The sequence below is a fragment of the Vanacampus margaritifer genome, chromosome 4 (genome assembly GCF_051991255.1).
Source record: "Vanacampus margaritifer isolate UIUO_Vmar chromosome 4, RoL_Vmar_1.0, whole genome shotgun sequence".
NCBI classification, from domain to species: domain Eukaryota; kingdom Metazoa; phylum Chordata; class Actinopteri; order Syngnathiformes; family Syngnathidae; genus Vanacampus; species Vanacampus margaritifer.
The window spans coordinates 11024286-11038406 of NC_135435.1; the positions used below are offsets into that span (position 1 = coordinate 11024286).

The following is a 14121-nucleotide window of genomic DNA, read 5'->3' on the forward strand; positions in this document are numbered from 1 at the left end:
GCAAAATCATCCTTGAATACTTAATATAGGTAAAAACAGATCAATCTTAAAATAATTGAGATGAATACCATTAAGATAGAATTATGCAGCAGATGTTCAAATGTTGGTGCCCCGGAAAAAAAATATATAGCCTCTAACAATCTGGCTATGATGTCTGAAAGAATACTAACAAGGGGTAAAGGGAAAAGCGCAGATTTTTCTTTATTTTTTTTCTTTCTTGTTATTGGTGCCTAAGCACCTGCCTGGTGGGTAATTCTGGATTCATCATGTCTCTGATTGCTTGACAGTCCCTTGAAGATATTTTTGTTTGTTATGAATTGGGCAGAATTTCCTCAAGTAATAGGAATCCGAAATGATATAGCTTATTTTAAAATATGCTTGAAGGTGAATTCCGTGGCAATTAATATTGCATTTCCATAAACCCCATTTCCATTGGTGGTACAGGGATGTTTTCCGCTTCTTCCTTGTCCCCAACGGCCCCTCATTCACATTTATGTTCAGGAATGAGGCAGGCATTGGTTGATAAATGAATATTAAATCAGTCAAAGCCCTTTTGAGCTATGCAAGTGGAGGAAGAAACGTGTTTTGACTTACAGTGGAACATCTACACGCCTTTGTTGTACAATTTGGAAAACGACCCAGATTTTCTAAAATGATGCCTCTCCAACAGCTTTTGAGTTTGAATCACGATCATGCAACACGCCACATGAGACTATAGTGAACTTGACTGGAGACCTCAGATCAATGAATATCCATCCCTCCATCTTTTACTGTATACAGTAGCTCTTGTCCTCATTAGGATTGTGACGCGTGGTGGCGCCAAGCCAAGTGTTTTTTGTTTCTTTTTAGCTCATTCAAACCCAAAAAAACGTATTTATATGTTTATTTTTTATTTTATTTTATCTATTTTTTATGCTAGAGCACATGTGTCAGAGTCCGGTGCTTGAGGGCCTGCCTGGGTCCTGCATTTTTTTTAGGTTTCTCTACTTCAACACACCTGATTCAATGATTTGGATCATTATCAGGCTCCTGCAGAGCTTGCTTATGATCTTAACACTTTCACTGCCATGGACGTTAAAAGACGTCAAGTAAAAACCTACGGAGGGCCGCCAATGACGTTAAAAGACGTCATCCAATTTTTTTGGGGAAACGGGTGGAGGAAAGCCTTGGCCAGCTGTGGTGAAAGTTTCAAGCAGATTAAGTTAGCCTAATGACTATTTTTGGCCCCTAGATGGCAGCAATGACTCTCTTTTGACAAGATTGGGTAGGCGTCAGTAGAAGACGTGAGGCGGAGCTAGAGGGGACAATAGCTGGGGAAGGGAAGAGAACATGGCGACCGGTTGCAAGCAGCTCACGCTCGAGCAGTTTTTTTCAAAGACGAAAAGCATCGATCAACGCTAAAGAGCACATTGATGACGACGATGATCATCAGCGATGATGATGATGGTGACTCCGAGGTTGACGCCGAAGTTGGAAGCGCTGACGCGGCGGCTATGACGACGTCATAAAGGTTCACGGGCTAGCGATGCTAACACCGGAAAACGCGGAGCACAACCGAGCACGCTCAGGCGGACGTTCAATCGGATGACGAAGAGTGCCCCGAGTCCAATGCATATTCATCGGAGGAGTGGGTACAGTCTGCTACTTGCTATTCCCCGGAAAAAAGGGCCGTCAAGAAAGTGAAACGTCTGCACGCGAAACGGACAATCAAAGTGAAACGTATCTGTTGTGCAAATCCTGCTCCGTCTCCTTGCACGCAGGGCAGTGTTACAAAAAGAAAAACTGTATTTGAAATAACCACATAATTGTAAATAGTACCACAGTTGCACACATTTGTAAATAGTTTGCGAAATTGTTTTGTCAAATTGTTACACTGTTGAATGGAAACAAACGTATTTTGCAATCTAAAAACACTTTTTCATTGTTGGTGGTGGTGTATTGCAGAAGTAAAGCACTATTTAGGTGTTTGTGGCATCATTCATGGACAAAAAGAAGTGTACAATTCACTAGAGTGCATGAAATAACATCGTTTCACAAAAAGCTCTTTTTCTCCGCTTTTTGTTTCAAAACAGAGCATTTCGGTGAAACTAACCATTTTCTATTGTTGATTACTGAAGAACGGAATAAGGTAGAAACAAACTTTTTTTCTGATGAAAGATGAGAGTTCAATCGTTCATTTGGTAGTATGTGTGTTTACATAGTCCAAACACAACATTTTCTGTGGACCTTGAAAGATCAGTCAAAATGCTTAAATCGGCTGGCACTGGCGACATCCCGTTTCTGAAAACGTCTGGCAGTCAAAGAGTTAAGTATGAATCAGTTGTGTTGAATGTGGGAAACCTCTAAAACATGCAGGACCCAGGCCCTCGAGGACGGCACTTTGACACCACTGAGCTAGAGCATACAGAAGGCTTTGATGTATTTTCTAAACCTGAAGAGATTGCTTAAAACATTGGTAGTTATTACAAAAAACGGCCAGCAGGTAACAGCAGAGTATAAGAGATCAACCAGGGCCATGTTGCAACAAGCTCTTTTCTACAGTGTTTTCAAAAGGCTTATGAATAATGTTGAAACTTAGCTATATTATAATGCTAATTGCTGCAAAACGGAAACAGAACATCCAGTAAAACAGTTCTGAGTGAAGGGGGTTGCTTCAGTGAAAATAGCTGGGGGTGACTGAGTCAACAAAGTGAACCAGTGGACCTCCAGTTCTTTCCATGGCCGATCAGCCACCGCACGCTACAAGCTGTAGCCTATCGCAGCTGATTTTGAAAAGCAATGGAATGAATCGAACAAACGTACATATAGACAAACAACTATTCATATCTATAGACAATTTAGAATTGTAAACATGAACATAAACAACAGCTCCAGAAAAAAAATAAAAATAAAATAATAATTGTAAACATGCATGTTTCGTAATACCAGGGGAAAACACACACAAGCATGGTAACAAAATACAACCTCAACACAGGAAGACAAAGAAATATGACATAAGACATATGACCCACTTGGACACCGTGAGACCCATCAGTGGTCACCAGATGGTTAGTTACTGTAAACTCCCGTGAATTGCACTCATTTATTTGCCAACAAAAAGAAAAGAAAAACAAGTCACGGGAGGTAGGTGGGGGTTGTTATACAGGGAGCTTATATGTTTTCTCGATGTGTAGAGCAGACATTTACATTTACTAGACACCTAGTGGTTAAAAAAAAAATTGAATCACACTGTAACAAATTTCTGTAAAATGTACGGTAAAAAATTACAGCATTTTCTTTTTTTCTCAATTTTACAGTATTTAACTGTATACAGCAATGCATTATGAGTAAAACAAAGTGCATTATGGGTAAAATGCTGTATATTTTACAGCAAATATGTTTTGGCACCGTGGCGCGTATATATGTGGATTACAGGTAAATACTGTACAGATTGTTGGATTTTGGCGGGTATCTCTATAGGAGAAGATGCAAATAGGATACCCTGTATTGTAACCGGAGCAAGGACAAGAAGAATATTTTAGCACGAGGGCAGTCTGCATTGTTTTCACCTCGCATTTCTCCGATAAACAGGCAACATTACAGCTAGCATTTATTTATGCACTCGGCTGCAGAACGAGGATTGATTTTACAACAAGGGTGGATGACTGGTTAACATTCCGCCTCCCAGTGCTGAGGGAGTGAGATTGAGTCTGGGTTTCGGCCGTCCTGGGTGGGGTTTGCAACTTTGCCCGTGCCTGTGTGGGTTTTCTCCAGGTGCTCTAGTCTCCTCCCACATTCCAAAGACATGCAAGGCCCTAGGTGTGATTGTGAGTGTGGATGGTTGTTCGTCTCTGTGTGCCCTGCAATTGGCTGGCAGCCTGTTCAGGGTGTCCTCGCCTGCTGCTCAAAGCCAGCTGGGATAGGCTCCAGCAACCCTTTTGAGGAATGAGCGGTTAAGAATATGGATGGATGGATTTTACAACAACATTCTGTATTATGTAAATTATGTAGAATACCAGAAACTGTTGTAAACTAGATTACAATGAATTGCTGTAAAAGTAAATACAGTACAGTAAGTAACTGTAATTTATATATGGTAAATATTTGTAAAAATACCGTAATTTACTGAGATTTTACAAGAATTAGCTGGCAACTTTTTTGCCAGTTATTTCCTGTAAATTTTACAGTTAGTCAGATTTATAGTGCATTTCATACACAACGTAACTATCATTAAAAACAGTTCAAAACAAAGCTATTGGAGATTTAAAAGCAAAGTAAGGAAATACAAAAATAATAATAATTAAAATTAAAATGACTTAAATTTAATTAAATAAAAAAAAAATTACAATTTTTTTTATAAAAAAAAATAATAATAAAAAATATATATTAAAGGATTATTGTGCATTGTGTGTAATTTTAAATCTTTTTCTACATCATGCATGCACCACCAATGCCCAGATGAGTCAGAAGAGCCCTGACTGTTTTAATCTGACTGCCACTATCAGCTTTTATCTTCCCTTCATAGTAGAGTGGGCGGACCCTTACACTCCACAGTTTATTTGGGGAGGGGAGGGGCAGAGTTTTTATTACCTCATTTGAAGTCATGTCTTCTTTTGTCAACTGTCGCGGTCACTTTAAAATTGTGCACGTACTCACACACACACCATGAACGACCCTGGCACAGATGTTGCAGTTACGCTGCAGACGTGAGTAAAAAAGTGACAGACTGCACAAAGATCCTTTAATTTAAAAAATAAAATAAAATAAAAAGACTTGAGTGAAGAGTGAACAGCGCAAGAACTAGATTTTCAAAAACATGATTTTAAAAATACTTTGAAAGACTTTAATCACATGTATGGGTAAGAGCATAGTTTTTCACCTGGATTTTAAAGCATTTACACGTTATTGGTATCTTTTGAATCTTTATTCATGTATTCATTCCATAATTTTCATTCTGATAATACATACCAGCAAATTGGGGGACTGCATTATACAAAAGTACAGAGGGGAAAAAGTGCTTTTCAAGGGTGATTTGTGGGGAATGGGGGTTTATACACGGGTGCGTGTTATTCACAGGATTTTACGGTATGCTCGGGTGTTGCTTTTTCTTTTTTGTAAACCCATTTAAAAGAAGGTCCTTTCTTTAAAAAGGGTGTAAAGAGATAATGGGCCTGCCTCGTTGACTAATAAATGCATAGGATTGTTTGTACACTGCACACAAGTTGAGTGTATATGCAAAGTCACCGTCAGATTCAGGACGCATGTACCGGCCCATTTTCTTTGCACGGCTGTGCATATATTGATGGATCAGAATTCATTCTAAATGACAGCGCATGCTGGCCCGCGGGACCCAGATTTGCATAACCCATGCCCATTTTATCCCCAAAAGGCGCATCCTTTTGACACATCTCAGACAGAGGTTAAAAAAAAAATGTTACGAGAGATGGCCTGGTCAATAGCTTTCTCAATGTTTATCCTATTTTCAAAAGGTCATCAGAAAGCTTGCTGAACACAGAAACTGAGTGCTTATAATGATGATGACAATCAATTTTAATGAAGTCCAAAGTTAAAGTGGAGAATGCTGTACACAAAACATGCATGGGAAAAAAAAAAAATTAGCCAGTCAATGAACAAACAATGCAAGAGGATGGAAGTGCTAAAAAGTGCCCGAGCTTGTTAGCAAATGGAGGATTAGTTATTAAATATTATTACAATTATTATAAATGATTTATAAATGACTGCAGTTTCAATATGTTGTGCATCTTGGGTCACGTTAGTTTCAAAGGCTGAGCCATCATTACTTGCGCATGGTGTAAGGATGTTCTAAACTCACACAAATTCAAGTACAAAAATATTGATGAATCATGGTTATTGAATGAGGCCCAATATAAGGAGAGAAGAAGTAACATGGCATAAAGAGAGTGTTAACTCAAAGTGTAAGACTTCAGCAGTACTGAATGTTACGTCTTTGACCTCATAGGAGGAAAACGAGAAACAAATACTCGCAAAATAGTTTTCCGCATCAGAACTCATTGCATTGATGGCCCACATTGCATGTTTGTTCAAAGTGTTAGCTGCGGTAAGGCACCTGCACGTTGCTGAAATGTCCACACAGGAGACCCACTAAAGCGTGTAACACATGCAGTACAATGTCAGCTACAACCTCGGGGTAGTTGTGTGTGGTAAGCAAGCAAGCAAGGTCATATGAACAAAAATGTTCATCTGTTACCCTGCTGCGCCAAGTCCAAATGCTAATTTGACAGATAATAATGACTGAATAATGAAGTGATTAGGTCCTAAAACACACACACACACACACACACACACACACACACAGGATATTGTGTAGGACATTTTCCATTTTTGGGGTGTAGCAGGTAGTTTCAAGCAGTCTTATTTAATTAAAGCAACTTTATTAATGATTTTTCATTGGAAAATGTATTTTGCCTTGATTTTAATCTGGCTGACATAAAAAAAAATACAATTTCAAAACGTTACCAAAATGTACTGAATCTGTAAATCTTTTCCGTCTATATCATAACATTTTCATTTAAATTAATGAGAAAATACGACTTCTAATGTGTATTGAGGAAACATTTCAAAGCCTGAAGGTGGTTGCATGGCTACATCCTGTTCTATTTAAAATGGTGAGGATGTTCATACTGGGTGGAGATGGGGGTTTTCACTGTCAAAAATATCCCACCCCAATCAAGGAAAATTTAATTACTTTATTTATATATGTATGTATTTATTTTTAATTTAATTACTAGGGTGCTTGCCTGAAACTTGAAGGCGACTCATAACACCGGCTAGTTCAAATCTGCTTTGACCCACTACTTCCCTTATAAAAAGCTTCTTCTTTTTTGGGGTTGTATGTATGTGTGTGTGTGTGTATTAGCTTTTTCTCCCAAATATATATTCCCAAAACCCAATCTGTATCCCGTCTATTATGCTGGCACTGGGCCCAGGATAAAAGTACAGCAGTCGCCTGCAGTGGAAAGACGTTCAAGTCTGCCCAGGGGGATAATGATAGCCACACATTGGACATCTCTGAACAACATGCACACACACACACACTTTGCTGGCTGTGTATCACTTCTTTGATAACCAATCTACTAAGAATTATATTTGCCCAAAAACCACATCAAAAACCATCAGTCATACAGAACATTGGAAGGCAAGCACTGAAAGGGGAACAATTGAAAAAGTTTGATTTGGATTCTCTTCTTCCCTGTGTTGGCAATAAAAGGTAAAAGGTAGGCAATCTTTCTTGGTTCTTTCTTTTTTTTTTATAATTAAATTAAATTAATTAAATGTTTCATTTATTAATTAAATATGGAGTTAAATAAATCAATTTGTTATTAGATGTGCCATTGAAATTACCCAAATCCATGGAAACACCTACAAGTTAAAACTGTACTTTAGCGAAATAGTAGAAATATCGCTTTTATTTTTAGGATGGTTTTGCACAATGACAAGCCTCGATCACTCTATATCAGCAATAAAATCCATTACCTTAGCCGCCATGTTTCTAACCTCTTCAGGCCGAAGCAGTCGATTAGACAAGATTTGAGTGAATCAGCCCCGCCCACTAATTTTGACGGGCGAGTTTAACAGATAAAAAAAAATCATGAAATGCTGCAACACAGGAACGTGAAATAAATAAATACAGAAATATTTATATCTATATATATATATTAATAAATGACACATTTAATTATTTCACGACACATTTATTTAATTATTTATTGGTGTATTCATTTATTTCATTTTGGCACTTTAGGTCCTCCATACCATACAAGACATGTATTGTTGAAGAATGAAGCTCAGTCTAAAATATTCTATTTAAATACTTTCATGTTTATATGTTTCACTTTCACTATGACCACAAAAAAAGTATACTCTCACTGCCTACTGTACTGAGAAAGAAAGAGGCAACATACTTGCCCATCTACTTAAATGCTAGATGAATCCACAGTTTTTCATCAGTGCTACTCAGCGGGTCACATAAGACCATGCGCTTCAACCAGATCTATGACAAAAATGCATTTTTTAAATATGGACAAAATACGCGCATATGTGCTCTTAATCTATTTCAGTTTTGATACTACATTTTTCAATGCATATATAAAAGATCCCCGCTATCCTAACCCAATGACACCAAACAACAAAACCACCATGCTGTGTTGCGCAAATGGCTCTTTTGCATAAAATTACCCTTCAAGGATGGCACAAATCTGCTGAACAGCAAACTAGCAAAGTGGAAGAACTATTTTTGTGCACTTTTTTTCACTAAAAAGAAAAAAAAATCTCACTCAATATTTTCATATTATTGAGGTACTATATTTGTCCTAGATCATTCCCCAGAAAATATTAGACTGCACAACAAATACATGACTGCCATCTAGTTGGTGAAAAGTGATATTACAAATTAAAACTACAGTTGACCCCTGCATATTCACAGTTTGGCAATGTTTTTCATATATTAGATATTTACTAATTTAATGGGATTTTTTTCTTTAATTTTTTTCATTTTTGCCGTTTTCATGAAAAACATATTGAAAGTTTATTGTAGTTTTTAATTTAAAAAAAATGTTGAAGAAAGCTTTATTTCTTCTTCTTCTTCTTCTTCTTATTATTATTATTATTGGGGGAGGGGGTTAATCGACTGGCCATGCGGTTGGCTTAGGGGCATAATTAATATGTTACCATTGTAAATATTGCTCAATTGATGCTTAATTTCATCGTCTCCAATGGACTTGCCATGTTCCAAAACAATGGTGTGCAGGGGACCCTCCTTATGAGTAGAGGTTTGTATTTCACGCCTCAAAACATTACCCACGGAGTAAATGGCTCTATTCTTTGTGTCACCATGTACTTAAACCAGAAAAAAAATCCATATATTTTTAAAATTTATAATAGTTCAGTTGTTTGCCAGACTGCTATATGTTGATTTTTTTACAACTCCAAAAACCAGCACTTTCATTTACTTAACAGTGAGAAAGAGAAAATATATAACCTGAATGTTGCCTTTTATGCTGTCCAGCTCCTTGGATGTCTTGGAGAGTTGGTGCAAGATGCTGCTTCTATCAGTGAAGACTTCCTTTAGCTTCTTTTCCAGACCATCATAGCTTTTTCTTTTAAGAGAGAAAGAAAGAAACAAAGAAAGAAATTTTGCTTTTAATGTGTACCACTGACTGAGATTCAACTTTTACTGTCACCTACGCCAGGAGACTAAGCAGCAATATCAGAGACAAAGTGTAAAACAAAGGTAAGGGAAAAAAAATTATCTGCTAAGCACAGTCCCCAGCGAATAAAAACAAATGGGAAAAGACATGTACTGTGCAGCCGATTGCTTTCAACCAATCCTTTTAGTGACGTCTGTTTTAGAGAGATATGTCTGTTGACCAGAGGCATGCCCCTACTGTTCCATTTTGATATTGGAAGGGGTCCATTCAGCTATTAAGGGGGGGTTGTTGTGGGTGTAATGTCACATCCTGTTTGTCTCTGTAAAATTGAGCTTCCACTGCACAATACTGCTGAAGGTTTTTTTTTTTTTTTTGCCGTTTGTCACTGAAGCTTCAGCGAAAAAGACAAATGATACTTCACAATATGTTTGCATGACTTGGGCGATGTCAAAAAGATATGTCATCATAGTCATGGACACCCACTGAGATGCCAGAGGTACTGTACTAACAGACAGTTTGGATACATACTGCAAAAGTGAACCAATACAAGAGCCATGTGAACCAGTACATTTGAATTATTTTATGGCTCATTTAACGGACATGCGCCAAAATAAAAGTGCACCTCTCACTGCCTGCTACTAAATAACATTTTCTTTAAATCCAATGTGGTTGTTTACTAACTAAAGAACAGCCAACAGCTCATTTGGGAAGTGTTTCAAATCAAGTGTATCTGTATGCAATTAACCTGTTGGTGAAAAGAGATGGGGGGCCTTAAATTTCCCTTCCAGACCATAAATGTGCTTACTGTGGTGCCCTGGGTATTTTAAATATCTTGTAAACTCTTCGCAAAAAGTCACAAAAGCAACTGGGCAGATGGCAAGGTTATTGATCCGGAAGGAAGCAGGTTTGTACAAGGAGATAAATTGCTGATGGTCAGTCAAATGGTCATCTTCTTAGATTCTCTCTTGCAACATTTTATGCTGGTTATTGACAGCAAGGCTTAGATACGACAGTTACATCAAGTAGTCTTACAAGTAGTCTTAGACATTTCTTCCTCTTTAATTATTCCTGACTTTTCAGCTGACTTTGGTAAAAAGGCAGATATACCCTAAGAGCACATCTAAAGACAGATAACTCATTCATAGTCACAGTCCCACAGTCACCCATGGAGCCTGCACAGAAGTCATACGAGTGAACTACTGCACTCAATCAGTGACAATTATTAGGGCCCATTCTTCTTCTTATGTACTATTATTACTATTCGGATTAATTTCCCCATTGAATCACAATGTTCAAAGCCACATGAAAACACACTTTTTAGGGCCCGGAAAGAAATTCCTTGTGATAAATAGCTCCAACATGATAAACAAAATCCAATCCTGATATGTTTGACCTCGGCCTAAGAAAATTGTGAAGCATTTGTAGCACCCCAAGATGTACAAAAAGTCAGTTGAAGCTGATGCTAATATGAGCAGGAAGTGAGCTATGATTTTATTTATTTTTTGAATGTCAAATGTTTGCCCATTTTAGCAAATTTACAGCAATTATAATTTTGTTGTGTCCTAAAAGTTTATTCTGATTGATTTAAAACTTAGAATGTACCATCTCAAAACATGGGAAAATAGCAGGGATAAAAATCACGAGTTTTAACATACTAAAGGGGGCAGGGCATCACATTTTGTATTTCATATTTCTTTAAGGTGCCACAAGAGGAAATGCTTAATAATTCTCCTGCACATGCACATGCACCCAAAAAAAATCCCAGACCTCACATGTATATTAGTTGCCTGTATATAATAATATTGTGCAATACATATAGCGCCACCTAGTGGTGACAAGAAATACCTTCTTTTAAATTTTAATGTACTGTGCCGAGTATGTTGAATGAATCCAATTGAAAATTTGTCAGAAAAGCCTCAAGATGATCATGCTTTATATCGAATATTGTGACTTTTCAGCAGAGGGCGTGGCTATTATGGTGCTAATTTTGATTTGCTGTGACAGCCAAAGATGCTGGTCCTTGACCCAGATAATCATATTTTGTCAAATTTTGTACTACCCACCGGGATACCAACCAGAGTCTTTCACCAACCCCAGAAACATCTAAATTCCAACAAATTAGGGTGACCTCAAGAGACCAAAGGGACCACCGGCCGGAGAGCAAATCCAGGAGCGCCCCCCACCCCAACACGGCCCGCGCCCCTAACCCAACGCAGCAGGACGGGGCACGGCCGGCCCGCCAAGCACCCCACCGGCCCACAGCCCCCGCTCCCCCCACGACCCCCCGCCCCACATCCACCCCTGCCACCCACCACAACCCAGCCCCATCTGCCCCCAGGCCCCCAAACCCCCAGACCAAGAGATTTGAATTGAAATGGGCTTTAAATTGACTTGAAAGGAAATTTATATTGAGCTTGAAATTGAATAGGAATTGAGCTTGAAATTAACTTGACATTGAAATTGAATGAAATGAATTTTGTTGTCATCAACTTGTGCGTAAAGTAGCATCAATAAGGTATGTAAAGGTGTTTTAGAAGATGAACTAGCTGAACTGGATCGCAACTGACTCAAACGGGAACAGGAAATAAAGTGTAACGCGTAACAACCGATGGGGACGGGTACTAATAAACCATGGCTTCTACCGATCAGCCTTTCTTTCGGAATGTTGCAAATTATGTGATGTGATCGATGTAACCTGTAATAATGTGTCTAAAGGAAAAAACGAATAAAACAAAACAAAAACAAAAAAACAAAAGGTATAAAAACATATAAAAAATTGCCATGCTCCGAAAAACATATTTATATGTTTTTTATGTTTGTTTTTTTATGCCAGAGGCATAGAAGCTGTGATGCAGCCTCTGACCTGAAGAGGTCGCTTAAAACAATGGTATGTATTACAAAAAACGGTCAGCGGGTGGCATCAGAGTATAAAAGATCAACCAGGGCCATGTTGCACAAGCTCTTTTCCCCAGTGTTTTCAACACGTTTCTGAATAATGATGAAACTTAGCTATATTCTAATGCTAATTGCTGCAAAACAAAAACAGACAGAAATATACTTTGTTTTCTTGATGAAAGAAGAGACTCTATATAAGCTCTTTTTCTACGTTTTTTTTCTCAGGAATTGGAGTTTTGACTAAACTTGGCTATCTTCTAACGCTGATAACAAAAGAACGGAAAAGAATAGAAATACACTTCTTGTTTTCTGATGGAAAAAGAGATTATAATCTTTCTTTTGGTAGGTTCCATGTTTTTATAGCAATAGAACACAATATTCCGTAGGCCTTGCAAAATCAGTCAAAAACCAGTAAAACATCTATGAGCGAAGGGGGTTGCTTCCGTGAAAATGGCTGGGAGTGAATGAGTTAAGAAACAAGTTAACATTATTTGCTTCCATACAGCTATTATTGATCTAAAATTAAAAAATTCAAACATCTCAACATGTGTGAAGTTCACTGCCTTTGCCACAAAACCTTTTTAGACTACTAAGTAATTAAAAGACAAAGCTAACTATAACTAACTCCTTACTCTTTAACTGTATTGCAGTCTGGACTTTCATTCCAAAATCCGCACACTCTCCTCGTATAACAGATTCCCACCAGCAGATCATTTAAAACAACACATATATCACTAGTTCAAAACAGCTGGAACACAATAAAAGAGTTAAGTCAAACCCACACGTGGCTTGTCACCCAGCAGCATCAGCTGGAAATGTATTGCAGGTTTACATAACGGAGGAAAAGAAGGTGAAAGCTTGCTCTTGTCAGCTATAATTCATAATGCGATCATTTAGTAACTGTTGGCAAAAGAGCGTGTATGAAAAGATGCTTAAATAGTTAATTCCTTCGACGGTTGCTAAAAGTCTACCATTGCATTTGCAAAACCACCAATCCCATTTGGAAAAGAGCATATACATTATGTAATGCCAAAGACAATGCCTAACAAAGCCGTGTGCGGGCAGACAAGCAAATGGCCTTAAAGCAGAGGCACTGAAAAAATGAAATCTTTCATTTGAGACATCTGCAGTTTGTAAGAAGACTAAGACTGTCGTCAAGAAACTCATCAGACTCTAAGCTGAGGGGGAGGCTCCATTTATTGGATGCTATTATTAAGGACAAATACCTCTGAACTTTCTGAGTCAGTCTGCAGTATGAAAAATAATTTCAGGAAATAAAAGCAATGCTACTGAATAGGACCATCGGCGTTCATGCAATGTGCTCAACAAAGGAATATGCGGCAATGGCATTGAGTCTCCGTAAGAAAAGTGCAGGGGCTCACGTCCCCTGTTGACAAGGGCAAGCCTGTAAATATGAATAAAGTGTTAACACAGTAAGAAATACATTCAGCTTTATTGGACAGCCAGAACACAAATTTGCAAATGCTGCAATGCTCTCCCATATTTCTTCTACTGTAGCATATGCTAAACCATATTTCTGCCACATTGATGCCAATTTCCATTTGCAAGCCCTGGAGCATCTACTGAATTCTTCAAGTTCATGATTCATGTGCAAGGGCACTCTTAAATACTCAAATGGAAACTCATAATGTAAATTGCACGATCAAATTATGGAATTCAAAAAAGGACGTATAAGGCAATTGTTGACAAGAATATGAAGTGGATTGATCGTTACAGTAAAGAAAAGCATTTTGCTGCTTGACTCACGCAGTAGGCTACTTTTTTTTTATATGGGAAATTCAGTTACATTACCTGTCTATTAATATTGTAACCATAAAAATCAAATCGCCAACTCTGCCTTGTTTTCTTTCATCTGAGGGTGGTTGCAGAAATATTCCCATGTACGTCCCCCCACAACTGACAAGGCATCAATTCAGTCGGATGACAATGCTGCATGAGGCAATCAACATCAGTGTCTTGAACATTGAAGTGTAGTGAAGATGAAAAAGAAAACATTAGCTGACAGGAGTGGAATATTCCTGAGTATGCTAAAAGTGTT

At 38.0% G+C, this 14121-nt stretch overlaps 1 protein-coding gene across 1 annotated transcript in view; it reads right to left on the reverse strand.

Moving 5' to 3' along the window:
- The window catches only part of luzp2 (leucine zipper protein 2), a 152841-nt gene that overhangs the window by 72275 nt on the left and 66445 nt on the right, over nt 1-14121 (reverse strand). Inside the window, exon 2 of the mRNA XM_077564737.1 lies at nt 8999-9116. Coding sequence (XP_077420863.1) covers nt 8999-9116 — 118 coding nt within the window. The remainder of the gene's footprint in view (nt 1-8998; nt 9117-14121) is intronic.